This window comes from Macaca thibetana, chromosome 7 (genome assembly GCF_024542745.1).
Source record: "Macaca thibetana thibetana isolate TM-01 chromosome 7, ASM2454274v1, whole genome shotgun sequence".
Lineage (NCBI taxonomy): Eukaryota > Metazoa > Chordata > Mammalia > Primates > Cercopithecidae > Macaca > Macaca thibetana.
The window spans coordinates 126,797,299-126,823,539 of NC_065584.1; the positions used below are offsets into that span (position 1 = coordinate 126,797,299).

Here is a 26,241-nt window from a genome sequence, read left to right on the forward strand (position 1 = left end):
AACAAACAAGTATATTGGCTGTCAAGTCTTTCAGAGTATTAGAGAGAAGGTAGAATCTTGTCATGTTCAGCTGTAGCTGCCCTTAGTTAAGAGTTACAGCATCCGATGAATGAGAAAGAGCCCAACTGTGAACATTCACAACCTTTCCCATAGGAGTCCTGCATGGAGGTCTTGGAATGAATTTGCGAGGTAATATATATTTCACAGACAACACAGGGCAGCAGTCTTTTATTCATCAGCAAATATTTATTGAGATCTGTCTATGGGCCAGGTATTATTCTAGATGTTTGGGATTTATTAATGAACAAAACAGACAAAATGTCATGCCCTGTGGAACTTAAACTCTAGCAGTGGAGCAGAGGACAGAGCATAGATAATAAACATAATTTTTAAAATGAGGTAGGAAAGAGGAATGATGAGAGCTATTATATAGACATCATCAGTGTAGGAGTGTCATGACCAAGGTTTACTTCCTAGGGATCTACGGACATCCTCTTCCTTTGGAATGACATGAATGAGCCCTCTGTCTTTAGAGGGCCAGAGCAAACCATGCAGAAGAATGCCATTCATCATGGCAATTGGGAGCACAGAGAACTCCACAACATCTACGGTTTTTATCATGTAAGACATCCAAAAAGAAGTAAATTGGGCTCGTGTGACCTGCCTTTTGGCTGAAAGTCATTTGCTTTGTAATATAATGGCTATCCTCTACTGTTCATTTCTCTTTGTGTGTCTTTTCTGACAGTTGCAATGAGTGTTAAGTAGTAGCCAATACAAGACTTTTTATTATTTCTCCCTTTGCTTCTTTTCTTTTCATGATGAACTTTTAAATATTATGAAATTAATTATAACATAAAACCTCTGCCTCGATAGGAGCCATTAATAAGTGGCACTCACTGGCTACCACCTCAAACTTTTATCGATGCAAGCAGTGTATAAATATGTGAATGAAGGTAATTAAAACAAGTGTTTTAAGATTTCACAAATATCTACATACAGCAAGTCTTATATTCACACTGGAGGAGCAATATTTAGAACACAGACACACAATTTCAATAAGTATACTTCAAAAATATAGAGCCTTCCTTAAGTACTTAGCTTCCTCAATAAAGGTGGTAAAATTATCTTTCATTTGCCAACTACATCCAAAAGACATGGCAGACACTTGCCCTCATGTATACCCATGGTTCTTTGTTATTTTCAAATTGTGACTGTATTCCTGTGGCCCTCTCACCTATTGGTATTTTCCAATGGGAGCTTTTGGCTAAATATAAGCCTAGTTTTCAGATAGTATGCGTTTGCCTCTGTAACAGCCTGTTGCAGTAACTGTAGACTGCTTTAGTTAGTGAGCTTTCTTATATAGGTCAGGGCCAGTCATTTAACCTCTCTGAATCTCAGTTTTTCCTGCCAATGAAAACTGTCTCTCAGAGGTTGTTACGTAGATTATATGAGAAAATTGTATTAAGTGCCTAGCAATAGTAAGCACCAAATAAATGCTAGATGATTGTTTATTATTATTTCATTGCTATTGTTAACCAAAGAAAATTTTCCATTCTTTTAATAGGGGAATTTAGAGTAGTTTCATTATACTATGAAACTTATTTGATGGATTTATTTTAATATTTTCCATTTCATGCTCCTGCTTACTGTTTGCTTTTTGTATTTTAGATAGCTTATTGAGAATGTCTATACAAATCCAATCATCTCTTTGAAATTTTTCTTGTTTGGTGATATAGCAAATGGCCACTGCAGAAGGACTGATACAGCGATCTAAAGGGAAGGAGAGACCCTTTGTTCTTACACGTTCTTTCTTTGCTGGATCACAAAAGTATGGTAAGGAATGGCTCATATCAGACTTAAAAACACATTAGCAACTTTTTTTTAACCATTTATGGAATGTGATATTACTGTGTTGATACCTTCCTTTTCTTTTTTTTTTTTTTTTTTTCATTTTTTCATTTGTTTGTTTGAGACGGAGTCTTGCTTTGTCCCCCAGGCTGGAGTGCAGTGGCACAGTCATGACTCACTGCAGCATTGACCACCTGGGTTCAAGCAATCCTCCCACCTAAGCCTCGTGAGTAGCTGGAATTACAGGTGCACACCACCACACCCCGTTAATTTATATATGTATATGTATTTTTTGGTAGAGACAGGGTTTCACCATGTTGCCCAGGCTAGTCTCGAACTCCTGGACTGAAGCGATCTGCCCACCTTGGCCTCCCAAAGTGTTGGGATTATAGGTGTGAGCCACCACACTCAGCTGATGCCTTCGTTTTCAGTAGCCATTGGTCAGGCCTTTGATTGTAGACAGTGGTATGCCCTAAAGTATGCATTTTGTCCTGTAAGGCGGAATAAACAAATTTTAGTCCTTTGATACTTGTTTCCCACTGAAGAAATGGGCACTTAATTGTTGGGAGAGTAACTTCCAAGTATTCGGTTTGTTGGGATAGTCATCTTTGATCCTGTCTCTTTGATTTATCAAAGCCAGGGAGATACACCTCTAACACATTCCGTTAACCAACTGTTCCACTTAGCAATGTGGCTTAAAATAGACCTGGCTGTTGCGTGTGGTCAGGGTCATCTATAACTGGATGCAGTTTACCAGCTAATGCAGATCTGGTTCAACTTAACCACCCTGTGGCAGGAAGACTATTTTAAGTCCCCTGGCCTTGCATAAACAACAAAGAGCTTAGATCCTAGTTTAAAGAATCCAGCCCTTACTATGCTGTGGACATTATTAAGCCTCCCACTCCACCCCTGAAAACCAGGCCCTGTGGCATTCTGGAAAGGGCCAAAATACTACAATCTCAGGCAAAGATTCATATACAGAGGTATTCAACACAGCAGTAGTCCTTGAAACAAAAGTAAGAAAGAAAATCTAAATACATAACAATAAGAGAATAGTTATAAAAGTATGGTATAGCAACATGATAGATTATCGTGAGGCTATTTATGTTTAAAAAAATGTTTTTCTTTTTTTATTTTCATAAGGCTATTTTAAATGGTAGCTTTAATTGCATGAGAAAATGTTTGTGATATGATAAATTAAAAAAGGAATGCCTAAGTGTTTATAATATCCTAATTTTGCATTGATATGTATTAGATGTACATATTTTCAGGATATGTGTGATAATTTGATATGTTCATATAATTAAATCAGAGTAATTGGGATATCACCTTAAATATGTATCTTTTCTTTATGCTAGGAACATTTAAATTATTCTCTTTTAGCTTTTTTAAAATGCACAATCAAGGCTAACTATAGTCACCTTACTGATCTATCAAACATCAAGTCATTTCTTATCTCAATTTTATAAAAGATAAATGAAAGATAGTAATTTAAATAAATATGTAGGTAGATAGGCAGACAGTTAAATATAAGAAAATGATATCATTTATATAATTTATATAAATATATATATTTGATAATATCAAAAAGAAAATATAAAAAGATAAAAATACCTTGGTGATTTTGAGTGATTTTCATTTTTTTCTTTTACCTAACTTTATTTTACAAACTGTCTACAAGTATCATTTTTAATCACAAAAGAAGTATTTTTAATGAAAACATTTACCAGCAACAGTTAAAAAAAAGGTAACAGAAGATTTGAATATTAGGTTATTGTTGATCTCTTATGTTGCTCCATTGCTTAGCCTGCAGTACTCTGTGTGAAGCTATCAGCTTTGCTTCATTGTGTAGCAAGACATTACAGGAAACACTACTTTGTTAAGTCGTATGCGATGATCAATAGCCATAGAGACCTTCTGACTAAACAATGATATGAGACATGAAAATATCTGCATGTTTACGTGAGCTTTCTTGATGAGAATGTCTCCATATGGATTTCAAAATCTTTATGTAGATACGTACATATCTCACTTGAAGTCAAGAGGAAATTAGAATACTTTTTTAAAAGAATAATCCCTGGAAAATATTTTTTTGGGCCAGGGCGCAGTGGCTCACACCTGTAATCCCAGCACTTTGGGAGGCCGAGGCGGGTGGATCACCTGAGGTAAGGAGTTTGAGACTAGCCTGATCAACATGGTGAAACCCTGTCTCTACTAAAAAAAGAAAAAAAAATTAGCTGGGCGTGGTAGTGCGCACCTGTATTCCCAGCTACTAGGGAGGCTGAGGCAGGAGAATCACTTGAACCTGGGAGGCAGAGGTTGTAGTGAGTAGAGATCACACCATTGCACTCCAGCCTGGGCAACAAGAGCAAAACAAAAAACAAAAAAAATGTATTTTATTGGTCAGGAACAGTGGCTCATATCTGTAATCCCAGCACTTTTCTGAGGCAGGTGGGCAGATCACTTGAGATTAGGAGTTTGAGACCAGCCTGGCCAACATGATGAAACCCTGTCTCTACTAAAAATACAAAAATGAGCCAGGCATAGTGGCATGTGCCTGTAGTCCCAGCTATTCAGGAAGCTGAGGCAGGAGAATTGCTTGAAACTGGGAGGTGGAGGTTGCAGTGAGCCAAGATTGCACCACTGCACTCCAGCCTGGGCGACAGAGTGAAACCCCATCTCAGAAAAAAAAAAAAAAAAAAAAAAAAAAAAAAAAAATTTTTCCTGGCCATAGGGCAGCCTAAAATTTCTATGAAAGATTAAAACAAAAATAGCTACCAAAACTATTTTGGTAGAAGATAGACAAAAATGCTTCAGGAGTAGTATATATTTAGTAAAATAAGATTTTCCCTTTTATGGCTGTCTTTGGTGGTATATAATCTCTCATCACAAACTCTTAGCAACTCTTCAGTAAATAAGAACAAGAACACTGGCTTAGGCATCAGAGTGCCTGGGCTCAAATCATGCCTCTACCACTTAATAACTGTGTAACTCTGGGTAGATTATGTATCCATTGCTTGCTATACTTCCCTCATCTGCAAAATTGAGTTTATAATAGCGTTTATCTGATAGGATTGTTGTGATTATTAAGTAGGATAATACTAGCAAACTATTCAGCACAACACCTGGATCAGTATGGGTTAAATAAATGTTAATTATTGTTATTGCTACTGTTATTGGGTCTCTGCTTTATGGCCTGTAACCGTTCTCTCGAATTTTTTAGGGTTTTCTTTGGGAGCAGGGGGTGGTGGAGGTGGGAGGAAATAGGTACATAGATCATTGGAACAGAGTAGAGAATCCAGAGTATCCAACACATATGTGATCAATTGCTTTGCAACAAAGTTTCCAAGGCAATTTAATGGAGAGATTATAATTCTTCTTCAGTGTAAATGGTTCTGAAACAACTGGATATCTGTGTGGGGAAAAAAAATGAAACTACACCCCTGCCTCATATCATATTCAAAATTAAACTAAAAAATCAACTCATTTTAAAAGCTAAAAATACAAACTAACTTCTGGAAAAAACATAGAATAAAATCTTTTTTTTTTTTGAGATGGAGTCTCACTCTGTTGCCCAGGCTGGGATGCAGTGGCATCGTCTCGGATCACTGCAACCTCCACCTCCCTGGTTCAAGTGATTCTCCTGCCTCAGCCTCCTGAGTAGCTGGGATTACAGGTGCCCACCACCACACCCGGCTAACTTTTACATTTTTAGCAGAGACAGGGTTTCACCATGTTGGGCAGTCCGGTCTTAAACTCTTGACATCAAGTGATCCGCGCTCCTCGGCTTCCCAAAGTGCTGAGATTACAGGCATGAGCCATCGCATCTGGCCAAGAGAAAATCTTTATGGCTTTGAAACAGACAAAAATTTCTTAGAAAGAACACAAAAAGTATGAATCATAAAAGAAAAAAATGACAAATTAGACTTCATCAAAATTTTAAAATGTCTGCCCTTTCAAAGACATTGGTAAGAAAATGAAATGGCAAACCACAGACTGAGGAAAAAAATATTTGAAATATACATATATAGGTATATCAGCCAAAATACTTGTATCCAGAATATATAAAGAACTTTTACTACTCAATAATAATAAGAAAGACAACCTACTTTAAAAAACAACCTACTTTAAGAGTTGGTTTTCTGAAAAAAAAAAAATAATAACAAAAAAGATAGACTGCTAGCTAGACTAATAAAGAAGAAAAGAGAGAAGATCCAAATAAACATAATTAGAAATTACAAAAGAGAAAATCTAGGAGAAATGGATAAATTCCTGGACACATATACCCTCCTAAGACTGAACCAAGAACAAATTGAATTCCTGAAAAGACCAATAACAAGCTCCAAAATTGAATCAGTAGTAAAAAACCTACCAACCAAAAATAGCCCAGGACCAGAGAGATTCACAGCCCAGTTCTACCAGATGTACAAAGGAGAGCTGATACCATTTCCACTGACACTATTTCAAAAAATTGAGGAGGAGGGACTCCTCCCTAACTCACTCTATGATGCCAGCATCATCCTGATGCCAAAACCTGGCAGACACACAAAAAAGAGAAAATTTCAAGCCAATATCCTTGATGAACATTGATGCAAAAATCCTCAAAAAAAATACTGGCAGACTGAATTCAGCAGCACATCAGAAAGCTTATCCACCATGATCAAGAAGGCTTTATCATTGGAATGCAAGGTTGGTTTAACATACCCAAGTCAATGTGATTCATCACATAAACAGAACTAAAGACGAAAACCACATTATCATCTCAATAGATGCAGAAAAAGCTTTCAATAAAATTCAGCATCCCTTCTTGTTAAAAACTCTCAGCAAACTAGGCACTGAAGGAACATACCTCAAAATAAGAGCCATTATTTGACAAATCCACAGCCCACATCATACTAAATGGGCAAAAGCTGGAAGCATTCCCCTTGAAAACTGGCACAATACAAGGATGCCCCCTCTCACCACTCCTATTCAAAATGGTATTGAAAGAAGTCCTGGCCAGAGCAGTCAGGCAAGAGAAAGAAATAAAGTGCATCCAGATAGAAAGAGAAAGGAAGTCAAACTATTCCTATTTGCAGATGACATGACTATATCTAGAAAACCCCACAGTCTGAGCCCAAAACCTCCTTAAGCTAATAAACAACTTCAGCAAAGTCTCAGGATACAAAATCAACATGTAAAAATCATTAGCATTTCTATACACCAACAACAGTCAAGCCTAGAGCCAAATCAGGAACATAGTCCCATTCACAATTGCCACGAAAAGAAGAAAATACCTAGGAATACAGCTAACCAGCGAGGTGAAAGATCTCTACAATGAAAACTACAAAATGCTGCTCAAAGAAATCAGATATGACACAAACAAATGGAAAAACATTCCATGCTCATGGATAGGAAGAATCAATATTGTTGAAATGGCCATACTGCCCAAAGCAATTGATAGATTCAGTGCTATTCCTGTCAAACTACCAATGACATTCTTCACAAAACTAGAAAAAAACTATTTTAAAATTCATATGGAACCAAAAAAAAAAAAAAAAAAAAAAAAAACAAAGCCTGAATAGCCAAGGCAATCCTAAGCAAAAAGAACAAAGCAGGAGGCAATATGCTACCCAACCTCAAACTACTACAAGGCTGCAGTAACCAAAACAACATGATACTGGCACAAAAATAGGCGTATAGACCAATGGAGAAGAATAGAGAGCCCAGAAATAAGATTGCACACCTACAATCATCTGATCTTTGACAAAGCTGCAAAAACAAGCAATGGGGAAAGGACTCCCTCTTCAATAAGTGGTGCTGGGACAACTGGCAAGCCATATACAGAAGATTGAAACTGCACTCCTTTCATATGCCATATACAAAATTAACTCAAGATGGATTAAAGACTTAAAAGTAAAACCCAAAACTATATAAAAACCCTGGAAGACAACCTAAGCATTACCATTCTGGACATGGGAATAGGCAAAGATTTCATGATGAGGACACCAAAAACAATTGCAACAAAAGCAAAATTGACAAACAGGATCTAATTAAAGAGCTTCTGCAGAGCAAAAGAAACTATCAATAGAGTAAACAGACAATCTACAGAATGGGAGAAAATATTTACAAACTATGCATCTGACAAAGGTCTAATATCCAGCATCTATAAGGAACTTAAGCAAATTTACGAGAAAAAACAAACAGCCCCATTAAAAAGTGGGCAAAGAACATGAACAGACACTTTTCAAAAGAAGACATACATGTGGCCAACAAGCATATGAAAAAAAGCTCAACATCACTGATCAATAGAAAAAAGCATATCAAAACCACAATGAAATACCACCTCACACCATTCAGAATGGCTATTATTAAAAAGTGAAAAGGTAACAGATGCTGGCAAGGTTGCAGAGAAAGGAGAATGCTTATACACTGCTGGTAGGAGTGTAAAATAGTTCAACCATTGTGGAAAGGAGTGTGGTGTTTCCTCAGATAATTAAGAACAGAACTACCATTTGACCCAGCAATCCCATTACTAGGTATATACCCAAAGGAATACAAATCATTCTGTCATAAAGACACATGAGCGTGTCTGTTCACTGCAGCACTATTCACAATAGCAAAGACATGGAGTAAACTTAAATGCCTATCAGTTGTAAACTGGATAAAGAAAATGTGGTACATATACACCATGGACTACTATGCAGCCATAAAAAAGAATGGGCTATCTTGCCTGTGATCTAGTCTTTGATGTTTTTCTTTTTTATTAAATTTATTTTTATATATGTGAATGAGATCATGCCCTTTGCAGGAACATGGATGGAGTTGGAGGCCATTATCCTTAGCAAACTAATGCAGAAACAGAAAACCAAATACCACATGTTCTCACTTAGGAGTGGGAGCTAAATGATTAGAACACATGGACACCTAGAGGGGAACAACAGACACTGGGGCCTGCCTGAGAATAGAGGGTGGGAAGAGGAAGAGGATCAGGAAAAATAACTAATGGGTATTAGGCTTAACATCAGGGTGACAAAATGAGAAAATAATCTGTTTACCGACATAACACACCTGTGCATGTACCCCTGAACTTAAATTTTTTTAAAAATGAGCAAAAGATTTCTGTAGACACTTTACAAAAGAAGATACATGAAGAGGCTGGGCATGGTGGCTCATGCCTCTAATTTTAGCACTTTAGGAAGCCAAGGCAGGTGGATCACTTGAGGCTAGGAGTTCGAGACCATCCTGGCCAACGTGGTGAAACCCCATCTCTGCTAAAAATACAAAATTTAGCCAGGCGTTATGGTACACACTTGTAATCCCAGCTACTTGGGAGGCTGAGGCAGGAGACTCACTTGAACCCCGGGAGACAGAGGTTGCAGTGAGCAGAGATCACGGCACTGCACTCCAGCCTGGGCAAGTGAGAACATGACTCCATCTAAAAAAAACAAAAAACCCATATGTATTATATGCAAGTTATATCTTAAAGTTGATTTTTCAAAGGGTTCCTCCTCTATCCGACCTAAACTATACTTCAAAAATAAGTGCAATTTCAGAATATTTTCCTAGAATGCTTGTTTTGTAGATTTTAATAACTTTTCACATTAGAAAATTGATAATTTTCATTGTAGAAAATTAGGAGTTATTTATTTTAAGGCAAGAAATCGGTTTTCCTTTTCATTAAGTTGTCTTTTACAAATAAGGAATCTACATAAGAAATTGAACGCATGGGTTGATTTGTGATTTTAATACATTGTTGCTTGTGACCAAAGGTGCTGTGTGGACAGGCGACAACACAGCAGAATGGAGCTACCTGAAAATTTCTATCCCAATGTTACTCACTCTCAGCATTACTGGGATCTCTTTTTGTGGAGGTAAGATGAGTCCTTTGAGGCTTGAAGTGCAAGAAAATAAAAAGTGAGGGTGTTTTCGTCAAAGCTGATTACAAATCCCTTCTCATTAGCTGTTGTGGGCAGACATAAATGTGGGAAAGAGAAACTGTGAGAAAGTGAAGAGGAGCGGATTAGAGGGGAGAGTGAAAGGCTTGCCTCAGAGCTATTTCTGTCTGGTCTGTGTTGAGGACATGAAATCAAGTTGTCGGAAAGGGAGCCAGAGCCATCTTCTTATCACTTCCTTCCTGGACAGTCTTGATAACTAAGTTTCTCTTCCTGACAGCTGTCTTTTCTTCTTGAAAGTGAGAAAAATAGAAGTACAAGGAATTTAGAAAATCAGAAAGCCTTACAGAAATTCTTTTCACTCAGCAGATTTAAAATTCTGTGGCATATTTTAACTGTACTAAAACAAAAGATATGCTCTTGAGAAAGATAAATTTAGTTAAAATAAGATTTTCCGATGGACTGTCTTCCCTGCATCCTAAGAATTCTCTGTAGATGAGAGATCTCAATATGGAAGGGGCTCAAGATGGCTGCAGTTCCAGCTGCTCCTTGTTTCCTGTAGGAGTAGAAGCAAATTATTATCATTCTTTTGATGCATGTGTTTTTATTTCATTGGTCTATGTACAACACAAGGAATATATATGCTGCTCAATGGCCCAGCATGGGATTCTATTCAGATAATCACAACCTCTACTTCTGATTATCTGCTTCTCTTCAGTTCTTTCTGTTTTTATCTTAGTTCAGCTGTTGCTTCCAAAGGAAATCAGTTGCCAACCACCCCCCTCCAACACACACACACACACACACACACACACACACACAGAGTTATTTAATCAGGCAGACATTTTTCAGTGTCTGGGTTATCTGTTTTGGGAACATACAGGAATATTGATCTTGAAATAAAGCTTCTGACCTTTTGACAAGAAAGTAATATTCTAAGAACCCATTGTCAGATCCCCAAACAGACTGAATTATGTAGTAAGGGTCACCTGTTTGAGGCCACGGCTTTATCCTGTCCTTTGGAGTGCATATACTCTGCTTTTCTCCTGTCGGTCTTCAAGACCTTAATTTCCCTGTGTGCATGATTTATTCAAAGCTTGGTTGCCTCACTTGGCCTTCTTTTGCTTCCAGCTGACATAGGCGGGTTCATTGGGAATCCAGAGACAGAGCTGCTAGTGCGTTGGTACCAGGCCGGAGCCTACCAGCCCTTCTTCCGTGGCCATGCCACCATGAATGCCAAGCGACGGGAGCCCTGGCTCTTTGGGAAGGAACACACCCGGCTCATCCGAGAAGCCATCAGAGAGCGCTATGGCCTCTTGCCATATTGGTATTCTCTGTTCTACCATGCACACGTGGCTTCCCAACCTGTCATGAGGTAAAAAGCTTCCTCCATTCAGGGACTCCAGCAACCAGTCTGTAATAGAAGATCTCAGTCATTAAAGAATGCAGTAATTATAGTGATTTCAAGAGAAAGGTGAAGAAATGCTACATATTTAATCAAATTTCAATAAGCTTATTGAGCAGCAGCGGTGAACAGGGTGCTGGCTGTTGGGGACACAGAAGATAAAAACTAGGTCTCCTGCTTTGTGATTAAAATGTGAATATTTGATAGGAGACAGAATAGAGATATTTCAGAGAAAATGGAAGTGGCTTTGTAGTAACATTCATTCAGTATTTAACCTATAAGTATCTTCTCATGAAGAATAACTTATTTTGCTAGTCTTAGGCTTGAATCATATGAAAAAGAGTCTTGGCTCTTTGGCATGTTCCCATTTCCTTTGAATAGTTATAAAACTGAAAATAGGCCAGGCGTGGTGGCTCACACCTGTAATCCCAGCACTTTGGGAGGCCAAGGTAGGAGGATTACCTGAGGTCAGGAGTTCGAGACCAGCCTAACCAACATGGTGAAACCCTGTCTCTAAAAATACAAAAATTGGGCCAGGCGCGGTGGCTCAAGCCTGTAATCCCAGCACTTTAGGAGACTGAGACGGGCGGCTCACGAGGTCAGGAGCTCGAGACCATCCTGGCTAACACGGTGAAACCCTGTCTCTACTAAAAAAAAATACAAAAAACTAGCCGGGTGAGGTGGCAGGCGCCTGTAGTCCCAGCTATTCAGGAGGCTGAGGCAGGAGAATGGTGTAAACCCGGGAGGCGGAGCTTACAGTGAGCTGAGATCCGGCCACTGCACTCCAGCCTGGGCGACAGAGCGAGACTCCGTCTCAAAAAAAAAAAAAAAAATGCAAAAATTGGCCAGGCGTGGTGGTGTGTGCCTGTAATCCCAGCTACTTGGGAGGCCGAGGCAGGAGAATCAGTTGAACCCAAGAGGCAGAGACTGCAGGGAGCCAAGATAGCACCACTGCATTCCAGCCTGGGCAACAGAGCAAGATCCATCTCAAAAAAAAAAAAAAACCACTAAAAATGTAAGTGATTGATTGCAATAAGATGTCTATAATGATAAAACAATACTTTTTTTCTTTCCCCAGGCCTCTGTGGGTGGAGTTCCCAGATGAACTAAAGACTTTTGATATGGAAGATGAATACATGCTGGGTGAGCATTTCTGGGTTTTTTTGTTGTTGTTTTTTTGTTTTTTTTGAGACAGAGTCTCACTCTGTCACCCAGGCTAGAGTGCAGTGGTGCAATCTCAGCTCACTGCAACCTCCACCTCCCGGTTTCAAGCAATTCTCTGCCTCAGCCTCCTGAGCAGGTGAGATTACAGGTGCCTGCCACCATGCCTGGCTAATTTTTGTATTTTTAGTAGAGACAGGGTTTCATCATCTTGGCTGGGTGGTCTTGAACTCCTGACCTCATGATCCACCTACTTTGGCCTCCCAAAGTGTTGGGATTACAGGCGTGAGCCACTGTGCCTGGACAAGCATTTATTGATTAATTATAGTCATTTTTAAAAGTGTAATTATGTTTTTATTATATTTTCTAATATAAGAGCCCTAAAAAAAAATCCTAATTCCAAGAAAGCCAAAAAATAAAAATAAAGGAAATTCCTTCACCAAGATTTCTAATGCATTATTAGTAGGATCATACCTCCATTCTGTTGTGATGTAGCATTTCTCATAAATTGTTCTTGCTGACTTATTTGGTGGATGTCTTTTAGGATTCTTGTTCTGGGTTCACTCTTCTAATCCTGTGAGATCACTTTAGGGAAGGGAAGTAGAAAAAAACAGCCCGGGTGGTGATAGGAAAGAACCAGAAGAGCTTATTTCGTATGCAATAATAGGATTTTTTTTGGTTGACCTCTTCTTTAAGAAAGATTAACTATCAAATCCAGAACATAGAATTTTATCAGCTTAGTAACAGGGCTCAAGAAGCCAGGCTAAATATACTGTTCCCCAAAGGGTGAATCTCATTTCTGGGTTTTTTTTTTTTTTTTTTTTTTTTTTGAGATGGAGCCTCACTCTGTTACCCAGGCTGGAGTGCAGTAGTGTAATCTCAACTCACTGCAACCTCTGCCTCCCGGGCTCAAGCAATCCTCCCACCTCAGCCTGCTGAGTAGGTGGGACCACAGGCATGCACCACTATGTCTGGCTAATTTTTTTCTATTTTTAGTAGAGATGGGGTTTCGTCTTGCTGCCCAGGCTGATCTCGAACTCCTGACTTCAGGTGATCCACCCACCTTGGCCTTCCAAAGTGCTGGAATTACAGGCGTGAGCCACCACGGCCAGCCCCATTTCTGAGTTCTTTAAGTCTCCACTCATCATTAGGTCTCAGTTTAATCGTCACTGCCTTGGAGACACTTCCTTGACCACTGCTTGTTTCCTTATACCTAATTCTACCTAGTAAAAATCAGCCCCTCTTATTATGTAACTTTCATTCCATTTTGTAATTTTGCCTCTTTTGGTATTTGTCTTAATTCTAATTCATTTGTAATTATTTTTTACTATTTGTTTTCACTAACTGTAAACTTCACAAGGTCAGGAGCCATGCTTGTCTTATTGGCCACTACATCCCAGAGCCTCACATGGTGCCCAGCATGCAGTAGGCACTCAAAATAACTATTTATTGAATAAAAGAACAAATTAGTAAGTGGGTAAATTTTACATATGTGTTGTACCAAGGTCAAAGCAAATTTAATAATCCAGATTGCCTTTAAGAAAACCAGAGGCCAGGCATGGTGGCTCATGCCTGTAATCCCAACACTGCAGGAGGCCGAGTGTGAGATCGCTTAAATTGAGGAGTTTGAGATTAGCATTAGCCTGGGCAATATAGCAAGACCCTATCTCTACAAAAAATTTAAAAATTAGCTGGGCACGGTGTGTGTGTACCTGTAGTCCTGTCTACTCAGAGGCTGAGGCTGGAGGATTACATGAGCATAGGAGTTAAAGGTTGCAATAAGCTGTGATTACACTGCTGCACTCCTGCTTGGGGAACAGAGTGAGACCCCATCTCCTGTCTCTAAAAAAAAAAGAAAGAAAAAGAAAACTACAGCCTCTCTGATGATAACTGTCCAAGCAAGAGGTGCTGAGCATCCACACTGACCACACTTCTGGATAATAGTTGTGGGCTTCCCATCATCAGTGTCACTCACAGCAAATAGTGAAGCACTTGGAAAGGAGCAATGGTGCTTTGACTACTGACACACTAGCAGTTAGACAAAAAATGAGACCGATGGACTGTGTCAGAATCCCTTCCTATAATCGCAGTATACCCAAAGTGCATTAATGACAAGTGATGACCTTTTTGAGCTCACCTCTTTGAGCACCTGTCCTCTTTCTATCAGTGCATCTCTCTGACAAATCACTGGTTCAACTCTCCGAAGTTCACAGTTGGGAGGTCTGTAACCCCATGATAGCTAGCACTCAATTAAAGAGAAAGGAGATTTTTAGACCTCTTATAATGATACTCAACTTTATTTCCTCTTAGGGAGTGCATTATTGGTTCATCCAGTCACAGAACCAAAAGCCACCACAGTTGATGTGTTTCTTCCGGGATCAAATGAGGTAAGAGTAATAACAAACAGCCACATATCTGATACGTCTCATATTTCTCATCCCTTCTTTTCTTTTAGGAAAGAGATTTCTTCTTCATGTGTTTGTGAACACACCCCAAATGACTATAGCAATTAATGATTATAGTAAGTCATGATCACTGTCCTCAGAGGTCAAAACACTGAACAGAGGAGAGAAGGGAGAAAGCTGAATTGGTGAGGATTCCGAGGAGGATCAGAGTGATTTTTAATCTTCACACTTTGACTAGTAAAAGTGAATCCTGATAAATACACCGAGGCTTGGGGTAGGAAGAAATCTTCAGCAAACTCTGGGGGAAAGCAAGTATGAAGTGACTTTGCTCTTTGGTCTAGCTCTATCTGAAACCTGAGTTTTGGGTACCAAAAGCTGGTCTCAATACACTCACCGAAGTGGGCAAAAAGTAACAGTAGTGACTCCTCTCCCAGATTCCTCTGCTCTTTTATTATTGTCACTAATTACTGTCCCAGGTATAAAATATCATCCTGGACCTGCTGCAGCCCAGGGCACTGAACCCACACAGGGCACAGGGGAGAGGAGGGAATTCCGTTGGTCTGCAGGCAGAGAGCCATGGGTAATAAGAGCAGCCTCCAGAGACAGGCCACAGATAAATCCAGAGGGGCCAGGAGAAGAACTGGAGCAAAACTCAGGGCACCACGCTAAGGGAGGAGGGTGTAGAAGGGAGAGTAGGAAGGAGACAGACCCTACAGAGCGTCCTTGAGCACTGGAGCATGCCACAGGGTTCAGCAGGCAGGGGAAGAGCCACGCAGGTATGGAGCTGATATGGGACTGCCAGGCCACATAGTCATGGACTGTAAAGGCAAGTGGCAAGGTAGCTGAGCCAGGCCACGCTTGCTGCTCAGTGCTGTCAGGCTCTGGGCTGGCAACCCCGTGAAACCACATCTAGTGCCCTCCTCTCCCTCATTCTAGCTTTACGTGTTTGGTTGTTCTTTTAGTTTCTTAAGGCTTCTATAACAAGTAACTACAAACCTAGTGGCTTAAAACAACAAAACTTTATTCTCTCACAGTTCTGGAGGCTTGAAATCTGAAATCAAGGTGTCGTCAGGGTCGGTTTCTTCTGGAGGCTCTGAGGTAGAATCTGTTCATGCCTCCCTCCTGGCTTCTGGAGGTTGCCAGCAACCCTGGCCTTCCTTGGTTTGTAGCCACATCACTTCCTTGGTTTGTAGCCACATCTCGCCTATCTTCATGTTGCCTTTTCCTCCGTGTGTCTCTGTCTGTCTCTTATAAGGACACTTGTGGTCACATTGAAGGCCCACCTGGATAATCTGGGATAACCTCCTTGTCTCGGGATCTTTAACTTAATCAAACCTGTGACCATAGAAGGTAATATTCATTCCTTCCAGGGATTGTGACATGAATACATCTTTTTGAGGGGGGACCGTTCCACCTACTATGCTTGTCATTAGTGACAGAGCAATAACCAGGCTTCTCTCCAGAATGTTCATGAACTATGGTCTGTCCTCTTGGTTTCTCCAGTTATTTGGAGTTCTGAAGATGAGGGCTCTTTACTAAGGTTCCCCTGCCAAGTAGAAACCTGAGGAAAAGGTTAAATGCAACAACTGCTGAATAAATGCCCTACCAGATATTTCTGCTGAGAATTTCTCAAGTTGATTCCAGCAAAGTGGTGGGTTCCCATTAAGAGGAACTGGCTCCCTTTCTGACTTAGTCACAGAGTTTTACTCGTGATCTATCATCATTCCAAACACGTTGTTGTGAGTGTGTATTATGTTCCTTCAGCACTATTTCCTGGACTGTTGTGTGATTGTTTCTCTTGCTTCACAAACTGCCATATAAAGGATGTGGTAATACCAGGAGGTGAACTTGCAAAATGGACTCCAGGGCTGCCAGGAAGCGTTCTGAGCTAGAAGAAAGAAAAAGATGTTTGTTTTCATTCTGCTTCTGATGATATCTTAAGAATTTATCCCGGCCGGGCGCGGTGGCTCAAGCCTGTAATCTCAGCACTTTGGGAGGCCGAGACGGGTGGATCACGAGGTCAGGAGATCGAGACCATCCTGGCTAACACGGTGAAACCCCGTCTCTACTAAAAAAAATACAAAAAACTAGCTGGGCGAGGTGGCGGGCGCCTGTAGTCCCAGCTACTCGGGAGGCTGAGGCAGGAGAATGGCATAAACCCGGGAGGCGGAGCTTGCAGTGAGCTGAGATCCGGCCACTGCACTCCAGCCTGGGCGACAGAGCGAGACTCCGTCTCAAAAAAAAAAAAAAAAAAAGAATTTATACCATCAAATTAGTTTAGAGACCTTATTGGTACTTCAGCAACTAAACCCCCTTGATAGATAAGAACATTATCCTTGAATTATGCTTTGTTTAAAAAAAAAAAAAAAGATACTATAGTAGTAATTCAAGTTTCCATTTGTTTTCCTCCCAGGAAGGAGGAGGAAGCATTTCCTTCTCTTATGCTTCCTTTTCTCGTGCTTCTTTTGTAATTTATTTGCCTGCAATGTGTTTGTCTTCTTTGCTGTCTTTTTTCTTTTCTCCATCACCTCTTTCACTACTAGAAGCATTAAGTTTTTATAAGCCAAGTGGACTATAAGATCCATGAGGACAGGAACTATGTCTTTTCTGTTCAGTCATATATACTCAGCACCTGGCACAGTGCTGGGCACATGGTAGATTGTTCAATAGATAGCTTTTGGATGAATAGAAAACAAATGGCCTTTTAGTTAAATTAATCAGCCATAGTCCTTTGGGATCTTCTTAAAAGCACATGTTCTTTGTAACTTCTACCCAATATATTTTTTAAGTTATACTTATATTAGCTTTCTGTCTATTTGAAATCCAGGTAAGTGGATATTTTGCTGAATAATGAAATGGTGAACAGAATTGCTCATGTACTTTTTTTTTTTTTTTTACTGGACTCCATTACTTTCTAGGTCTGGTATGACTATAAGACATTTGCTCATTGGGAAGGAGGGTGTACTGTAAAGATCCCAGTAGCCTTGGACACTGTAAGTTATTTTCAGACTACTGTTTTTACCTATTGTGCTCTGTTGGTTGGCTAGGGCTGCCATGACAAAATACCATAGACTGGGTGGTTTTACACAACAGAAACTTATTTTCTCGAAGTTTTGGAGGCTGGAAGTCCCAGATCAAGGTGCCAGCCGATTCTGTTCCTGGTGAGGGATCTTTTCCTGGCCTGTAGACTGCTACCTTCTTGCTGTGCCTACACATGGCAGAGAGAGATAAACAGAGGATGCTGTCTCAGTTCTCTTCTTACAAGGATACTATTCCTATCGTTTCAGGACCCCATCCTTATGACCACATTTTTAACTTTAGTTAACTCCGTAAAGGCCCAATGTCCAAATATCTCGGGCTTGGGGATTCAGCATTTGGGGGAGATACAAACATTCAGTCCATAATAGGTTCCTCTATAAAAAGAACCAAGGATGCTAGTGTTCTACACAATAGCACATACGCATAGAGACAGAAGGTAGGTCCGGGGGTGCCTAGTGCTGGGGCAGAGGAGGGTTAAGGAGTCATAAGGAATAACTGTTAACTGGTTCAGGGTTTCTTTTTGGGGTGATGAAAACGCTTTAAAATTGATTGTGGTGATGGTTGCATGACTCTTAATATGCTGAAAACTGTTTAATTGTACACTTTAAATTGATGAGTTGTATGGTATGTGAATTCTATCAAAGCTGTAACATGTGAGAAAAAAAGAGTTAAGAATCACATCTCAGATTTCACAGATTGAGACATCAGAGACAAACATAGCTCTTCCCCGTATGTTTACATTTGTGTGTCTAAGAAGAACAAAAACACTGAAAACAGAGAAAACACGGTAGTCACTGTCCGTGCCGTCTGGAATGTCATTCTGCAGGACTGAGGCAAAAAACAGGAGCTTTCAGTTGTAATCCTGGGCCCAGGGGAAGACATCAGTTATGATGTTAAAATCAAAGTGGTCCATCCAGGCTATCTTGAGTTTCTAAAGGGAACTTTCTTTCTACACTTGAATTGCAACCACTGCCACACTACCACAGCCCTAAGTAGTGTAAAGATTGATAAGTAGATACTGATATTATTTTGTAAACCATCAGCAGAAATATGAACCCCATTATTTTAAAAAATAGTTTCAGATGTCAACTTTCAGATCTAGAAGAGAACTTAACAATCATCTACTCTAATCCCTCACACAGGTAAAAAACCCTGAGATTCAGAGAAGTTACATTATTTGTCCAGGAACACAGCAGACTTGTGGCAGAACTGAAACAAGCCCCCAGGTGCATTCGCTTGGGCTGGACTCCCATTCTAGAACCCATTTCACTCTAACTTATGGCCTTGTTCTTTGAAAAAAAAAGAAGAGAGAGATTGGCCAATGAGGGAGGGGCATGTGTGGGGAGATGGAAATGCTTTACTTCTCGCTGCCAAGGCAAGTTAAGTAGAGGTAGGACATCTGAACTAGTGGGTCCTCAGTCTCAACTTCACGTATGTTCTTGTACTCTCCTGCGTGCTCATTCTTGAGTCAGAGCAAAGCAGAAGCCCTCCTGTGACACAGGCAGCTTCCTTACAGGAGGCAGGAAACCTGCCCAGGCAGTGCTGCCTGGAGTGCCATTCCAGAAGACTCATAGTTATGGGCCTGTTGTTAGGGTCTCTTAAAGTACCCTTGGTGGTCTCTAATGTAACAGCAGCAGTTTCACAGATTTACCTTCAGAATTGAGTCAGTCATCCAGGTGATCCATAGAAACAGGGAGCAAGAGGGGACAGGCTGCAGTGAGTGAGGACAAAAGTCATCTGCCCAAACCAAGAAACCACCATCGGTTATACACACACATACACAGACTTCTGGGCCCACTCACACAGACAGAAAACTTCAGTCGTTAGCAGGGCTCTAGAAATAAGCATGTATATACTACACTGATAGGAAAATTTAAAATATAAAATAGGAAAGGCCACTTATAGGATGGGCAGAAAAGAATTCATCACTTAAGAGGAAAAAACAGCAAAGACAGACATAGATAACAAACCAATGAAGGGCGGGAAGTTTCCCTAATAATTAAAAAATGGACCATTCTTCAGCATTAGAGCTCTTTTCCTTTCAATGCCAGGACCCCCATATTTGCCATCTCTCTGCCCCAAAATTTATTTTGCCTATGAATCCGCACTTGAAAACAGTGTGAATCTTATAAAATGAAATATTTTTAAATTCTACCCTGAAATGTTCTTATATGAATACTGCTTCCCTGAGTGTGCTGCTCTGTTACAGATTCCAGTGTTTCAGCGAGGTGGAAGTGTGGTACCAATAAAGACAACTGTAGGAAAATCCACAGGCTGGATGACTGAATCCTCCTATGGACTCCGGGTTGCTCTAAGCACTAAGGTATTTGGTAAATCTGTTACCCATTTTGTTTCTACTCTCTCTTTACAGTGTTAGCCTTTTGAGTGTGTGACACTACTTAAAAGTGATGAGCTCCGTCTATGAGATAGGCGCTCCTGACATTTATCTAGAAATCAAGGTTTGAATCATTTCCGAATCATTGTTCACTTATCTGCCTTCCCTGGAATTGTTCTTAAGGGAACTCTTGAACTAGGAATAACAGAAATGTTCCTCTTGGGCACTGTGATTGTTGGTGCTCTTCAACTTGACATTGATTACTACTGGAATGAATGCTTTTCGAGCCATAGACAGCCTTCCCACATGGATTAGCCCTGAAACCCAGTCTCCCATAAAATGGTACCCATGTCTATGCACCATTTCAGAGATCCCAATCCCAACCAGTGATTTCTCATCAGGCAGCTCCAACAACTAAAACCCCCTTGGGCAAAGCCTGGGAGGACCCAGAAATGATGTGTCCTTTTGAGAAGATTTTTTGAGCCTATTGAGGCCTGTAGCAGATTCCTCTCCTGTCCATTTGTTCAAACATAGTACAGGGCCAAACAAACACCAACTCTTACGCTTACTATATTAATACTTACTTGCATTGATATCAGTATTATAAAATGATTCAGTTATAGGGGTTTTTTCCCCATCTTTTTCACTTAGGCATGTCTTTTTGGGCCAAACTATGGGCCCCAGACCCATGCGAGGCCCCAGAATAAATGCAAAAGACTAGTGATGCATAGTATATCAAGTATTGTCAATAATAGTAAACTGCCATGTACTCCACGTGAAAAAGGAACCAGATACCATTCTCTAAGTGGAGGGCCTTCTAAAGATAGTTGATCTCATCTATTATACATTAATTTTTTTTAACATCAGTATTATTCAATGAACTTTCTTGACCTTGTTGTCACATTCTGGTGGAGTATTTTCAGGGAATCCACTTATACCATTGAACATACTTCATAGTTTAAATTCTTTCAACAAAGTCTAACTCTTTGTGTTCCTCTTATGTGACTTTCCTATTGTTTTACTATCTACTCGGGAGTGATTGGTTATTGAATATGTTAGGTATTTGTACGACTATTTTATATAGCTTGAATTTTTCACAAACTTTTAATTCTATTGCTACCCTTTAGGAGCTTTTCCTGTAAACCTATCATATAAGTACATTCTGTCTCTGTAATTCATTCTCCAGGGTTCTTCAGTGGGTGAGTTGTATCTTGATGATGGCCATTCATTCCAATACCTCCACCAGAAGCAATTTTTGCACAGGAAGTTTTCATTCTGTTCCAGCGTTTTGATCAATAGGTAATGGCAGCTAAAGAAACTGTTTGTTTTCTTAAGTAAATCACACTGTCCGTTCGGCATCCTCAAGTACACAGGTATGTTTTAAGGTACATTTTTTTTTTTATTGAGATGGAGTCTTGCTCTGTCGCCCAGGCTGGAGTGCAGTGGCACAATCTCGGCTCACGGCAAGCTCCGCCTCGTGGGTTTACGCCATTCTCCTGCCTCAGCCTTGTAAGTAGCTGGGACTACAGGCGCCCGCCACCACGCCTGGCTAATTTTTTTGTATTTTTTTTAGTGGAGACAGGGTTTCACTGTGTTAGCCAGGATGAACTCAATCTCCTGACCTCATGATCCACCCGCCTCGGCCTCCCAAAGTGCTGGGATTACAGGCGTGAGCCACTGCACCCAGCCATTTTAAGGTACTATTTAAGAAATGAATGGTGAAGGCCATTTCTGGAGTATTTTTCTTTTTCTTTTCTTTTCTTTTTTTTTTTGAGACTGAGTCTCACTCACTCTGTTGCTCAGGCTAGAGTGCAGTGGTGTGATCTTGGCTCACTGCAACCTCCACCTCCCAGGTTCAAGCGATTCTCCTGCCTCAACCTCCCAAGTAGCTGGAAGTACAGTCACGCACCAGCACACCTGGCTAATTTTTGTATTTTTAGTAGAGACAGGGTTTCACTATGTTAGCTAGACTGTTCTCGAACTCCTAACCTCAGGTGATCCACCCACCTCAGCCTCCCAAAGTGCTGGGATTACGGATGTGAGCCACCGTGCCCAGCCCATTTCTGGAATATTTTTCAACCACTCTACCATGAATGATCCTCCCTTATTGTCTCTACCTTCCTTTCCCCGACTTTCTGTTTTTTTTTTTTTGGTTGTTTTTTTTTTTTTCAGATGGAGTTTCGCTCTTGTTGCCCAGGCTGGAGAGCAGTGGCAGAACCTCGACTCACTGCAACCTCCGCCTCCCAGGTTCAAGCGATTCTCCTGCCTCAGCCTCCTGAGTAGCTGAGATTATAGGCATGTGCCACCACGCCTGGTTAATTTTGTATTTTTAGTAGAGACAGGGTTTTTCCATTTGGTCAGGCTGGTCTCGAACTCCCGACCTCAGGTGATCTGCCCGCTTCGGCCTCCCAAAGTGCTGAGATTACAGGTATGAGCCACTGCGCCCAGCCCCCTGACTTTCTAAAAAATAAAAAAGGACTTAATTTAAGCTCCCACTAATTCCATTCATTCATCCATTCACCAATTCACTAAGTATATGATTTATTACAATTTGATTATCCATGTCACATGTGTAACTTTTGTGTTCTTCAGTGATTTTCCTTCAAATAACTTGTTAAAGAAAGCCTGATTTGGCCACCAGTTAACTCTTCCTTGATACACACAGTCGTCTTTTTTTTTTTTTTTTTTGGAGACAGAGTTTCATTCTTGTTGCCCAGGCTGGAGTGCAGTGGCTCAATCTCGGCTCACTGCAACCTCTGCCTCCTGGGTTCAAGCAATTCTCCTGCCTCAGCCTAATCCCGAGTAGCTGGGATTACAGATGCCCACCACCACGCCTGGCTAATTTTTTGTATTTTTTAGTAGAGATGGGATTTTGTCACGTTGAGCAGGCTGGTCTTGATCTCCTGACCTCAGGCGATCCACCCACCTTGGCCTCCCAAAGTGCTGGGATTACAGGTGTGAGCCACCATGCCCGGCCGAGTCGTCTTTTTTTTTTTTTTTTTTTTTTTTTTTTTGAGACAGAGTCTTACTTTATCACCCAGGCTGGAGTACAGTGGTGTGATCTCAGTTCACTGCAACCTCCACCTCCCAGGTTCAGGGGTTTCTCATGTCTTAGCCTCCCAAGTAGCTGGGACTACAGGTACGTACCACCACTCCTGGCTAATTTTTGTATTTTTAGTGGAGACAGGATTTTGCCATGTTGCCCAGGCTGGTCTTGAACTCCTGGCCTCAAGTGATCTGCCCACCTCTGCCTCCCAATGTGCTGGGATTACAGGCATGAGCCACTGTGCCTGGCTCTTTGATTATCTTCTTTTATTATCTCTTCATCCTGATAAATATGACTCTTATATGGATTATGCCTCCAAGGGACAGATGAGAGAGGAACTCACAAGGCTGGAGATGTTGAGCTGGTGACCACTTCAAACCCCCATCACTCTCCTTTTAATACTGTTTGTATCTATTCCAGTTCTGCCGACCAGAGAGGTCATTATCCCAGCAAGTGTGTGGTGGAGCAGATCTTGGTCTTAGGCCTCAGGAAGGAGCCATCTTTTGTGACTACCCACTCATCTGGTGAGAAAGCAGTCCATTCTTACCTCACCATTTCTTTTTATAAGCAAGTATCTGCAGTGAGGAGATGGTTAGTCCCCACACTGACATAATATGCTCAGCCTGAGTGGACTGTGTGCTTTCAGGTAGAGGTGAAATCTACTAGTTTCTAGAATAAATGAGGCCATCTTGCTTCTCTTCATGAATTGATATTTCTCCTCACTTTTAGTGTTTTTCTAAGGAAACTTATTTGGGGCTTGAGATAATATCATGGCTTCTCTGAATATTTGTTTAAACTGTAGCTGCCTGAAGACTTGGAGAATCCTATCCATGTGTTTGGAGTTTATGAAAGGGCAGGATGGGGCTTATATCCTTTCTTGCTTCCCAAAGTTCTTGGACAAATTTATTTGTTCCTTATGGTTTCTTTTCAACCAGTCTTGCTGTCAAAACAATGAAGTTTTCCATGTTTCTAAAACTTCATGGAAGCTCATGGGTAAAAGTGCTATTAATTTGGAGTGGGGTATAAGGTTTTATGATAGAGTGAGAAAACATTTCAAATTTGAAGAAAAGATTTTTCCCTTCTAGAGATTCATCAAAATTTCCCTCTTTTATTGTCTTGCTATTTAGATGGTAAAGATCAGCCTGTGGCTTTTACGTATTGTGCCAAAACGTCCAGCCTGAGCCTGGAGAAGCTCTCGCTCAACATTGCCACTGACTGGGAGGTCCGCATCATATGACAAAGAACTGCCCCTGGTGATGTGAGCAGGGACCTGCCAGTCCCTTTCAACCTTCCCCTCGCCTTTTTTGAGATTTGTGCAGCAATCTACTTGCCTTTCCTGAGTCAAAATAATCTTTCATTCATCACCATTATACTAATGAACAATAGATTTCATGTTTTAAATTTTCAGATTTTACATGTTAAGATGTACTAGCAATATTCCTTGTGTCAAACATCCCCTTTTCTCCCGGATACATAGCCCTGAGACATTTATAGCATTCAAGAGTCTTCTTTTGCTTCCATTGCTTGAGCAAGGCTGCATGGTTCTGTTTTAATGTGGGCCAAGCCTACCTGGGCAGCCCCTTTGCCAGGGCTTGCCTCGGGCCATGTAGCATTGGCGTTGTGGCTGCAGCAACTGAGTTGCTCAAGGCCAGTCTCCAAGTGGACAGCAGCCTCTGATAGTCCCCACAGTTATCTTCCACCCACATGGACTGGGCAAAGCAGCCCTCTTCTGTGTGCACTGCATACGCTGCAGCAGTGGGAGTTATTCTCCCCTAGAGATCCACTTGGCAGCACGAAGGATTCTTTTCTCTTTCGTGCTTCTCAGGCTCAATAGTTTCTAGTTAATCTTAAAATCCATGTCTTTTAAATTGTTTTTTAATTAAGTGCTGTCTGCTAACCAAAGAATATTTGTAACATGAGTAAGCTATGATTAATAACAATGAAATGAATACCCATGTACCCACCACTGGATTTCCGAAGTAGAACTCATGACTGGGACTAGGATGAGGCAAGGGAGGCCCTGGCCTTGGGCACAAAATGTAAGGGATGCCAAAAAATACAGTAATCAAAATAAGTAATATTTCAATCCACTATTTTTAAAAATCAGAATTAATGCAAAAAAAAAAAAAAAAAAAAAAAAAAAAAACCATGATGAACAAAATATCAAAATTTAAAATAAAGACAGGATTAGTATTACTGGGTTTTCCTTTTGTCCCAGGCTCTAATGTGGCTTGGCATGGAGCAGAACATTACAATATACCAGTCGCATCATAATGCCCAAGGCTCTGCAGACCCCAGTGGCTCCCTGCTGCCTGCCTCAGCATCTGTTTTGGCAGCCTCAACTCCCCAGCACTCCTCAGCACACACCTCTTCTTATCAGGCTTCCTCCCCTTAGCAACTTGTCAGTGGCCACCTCTGTGCCTTCTCATCCCTGGGCACCAATATCCTCTTGCCCTTACCATCCTTCCAGGCCCAACTCAAATCCCACTTTCCCATTAAGCCTAACTAGGTGAACACCCCTACCCCCATACACATTAGCAGTGATTTTGCCCTTCCCTGTAATGCTATCCCACTTATAACTGTGCTCTACTTACCATTCTCAGGGATCATACCTTAATGTTTTCAGTGTGTCTCTGTTCTCACTAGATTGTATGTTCCTCAAGAGCATGTTCTATTTCTCTTCTATCTGACACAGCACTATTATACCTGACTTTCAGTAACTGTTAGCTGTGATTGGTTAGCTGATGGATTTAATTGATTAAAAAATTACATTTGAATGTATTTCCATCTCATTTACTTTTCTGATACAAGATTCTTCCCAAAGGCAGTCAGCATTGTACATGTGTATAAGTTGAGATTTGAGCTCTGCACCATATGTAAGCTCACAGAGACCTGCACAGATTCTTTGCTCCTATTTCTGTAAGTTTTGCAGTTGAGAAGAAAGGAGCAACCTTACGTTAGCTGAAGCCACGGTTCCTATCTTCAAATTTCCCTTGCCAACCTAAACTAAAACTTAGCCAGAAGACTGGGTGCTCCTCCCTAATATAAATGATAGTTTTTAATATCATTTAAAGTTGAATCAGAACTCTCTTTAGGTCAACATTTATTGCACATCTGTTCTTCCATTT

General features: G+C 40.6%; 1 protein-coding gene across 6 annotated transcripts in view; it reads left to right on the plus strand.

The window, feature by feature from the left end:
• The window catches only part of GANC (glucosidase alpha, neutral C), a 98,024-nt gene that overhangs the window by 69,592 nt on the left and 2,191 nt on the right, over window positions 1-26,241 (plus strand). For 4 of the 6 annotated variants that reach the window (XM_050799412.1, XM_050799411.1, XM_050799409.1 and 1 more), the window contains 11 exons: window positions 478-621; window positions 1,737-1,833; window positions 9,600-9,701; window positions 10,854-11,097; window positions 12,206-12,270; window positions 14,599-14,675; window positions 17,612-17,686; window positions 19,942-20,055; window positions 21,254-21,366; window positions 23,534-23,637; window positions 24,241-25,894. In XM_050799412.1, coding sequence (XP_050655369.1) covers window positions 478-621; window positions 1,737-1,833; window positions 9,600-9,701; window positions 10,854-11,097; window positions 12,206-12,270; window positions 14,599-14,675; window positions 17,612-17,686; window positions 19,942-20,055; window positions 21,254-21,366; window positions 23,534-23,637; window positions 24,241-24,350 — 1,245 coding nt within the window. In that variant the 3' untranslated portion in view covers window positions 24,351-25,894. Of the gene's footprint in view, window positions 1-477; window positions 622-1,736; window positions 1,834-9,599; window positions 9,702-10,853; window positions 11,098-12,205; window positions 12,271-14,598; window positions 14,676-17,611; window positions 17,687-19,941; window positions 20,056-21,253; window positions 21,367-23,533; window positions 23,638-24,240; window positions 25,895-26,241 lie in introns of those variants that run through there. The other 2 variants (XM_050799410.1, XR_007727655.1) reach the window with 2 other exon arrangements.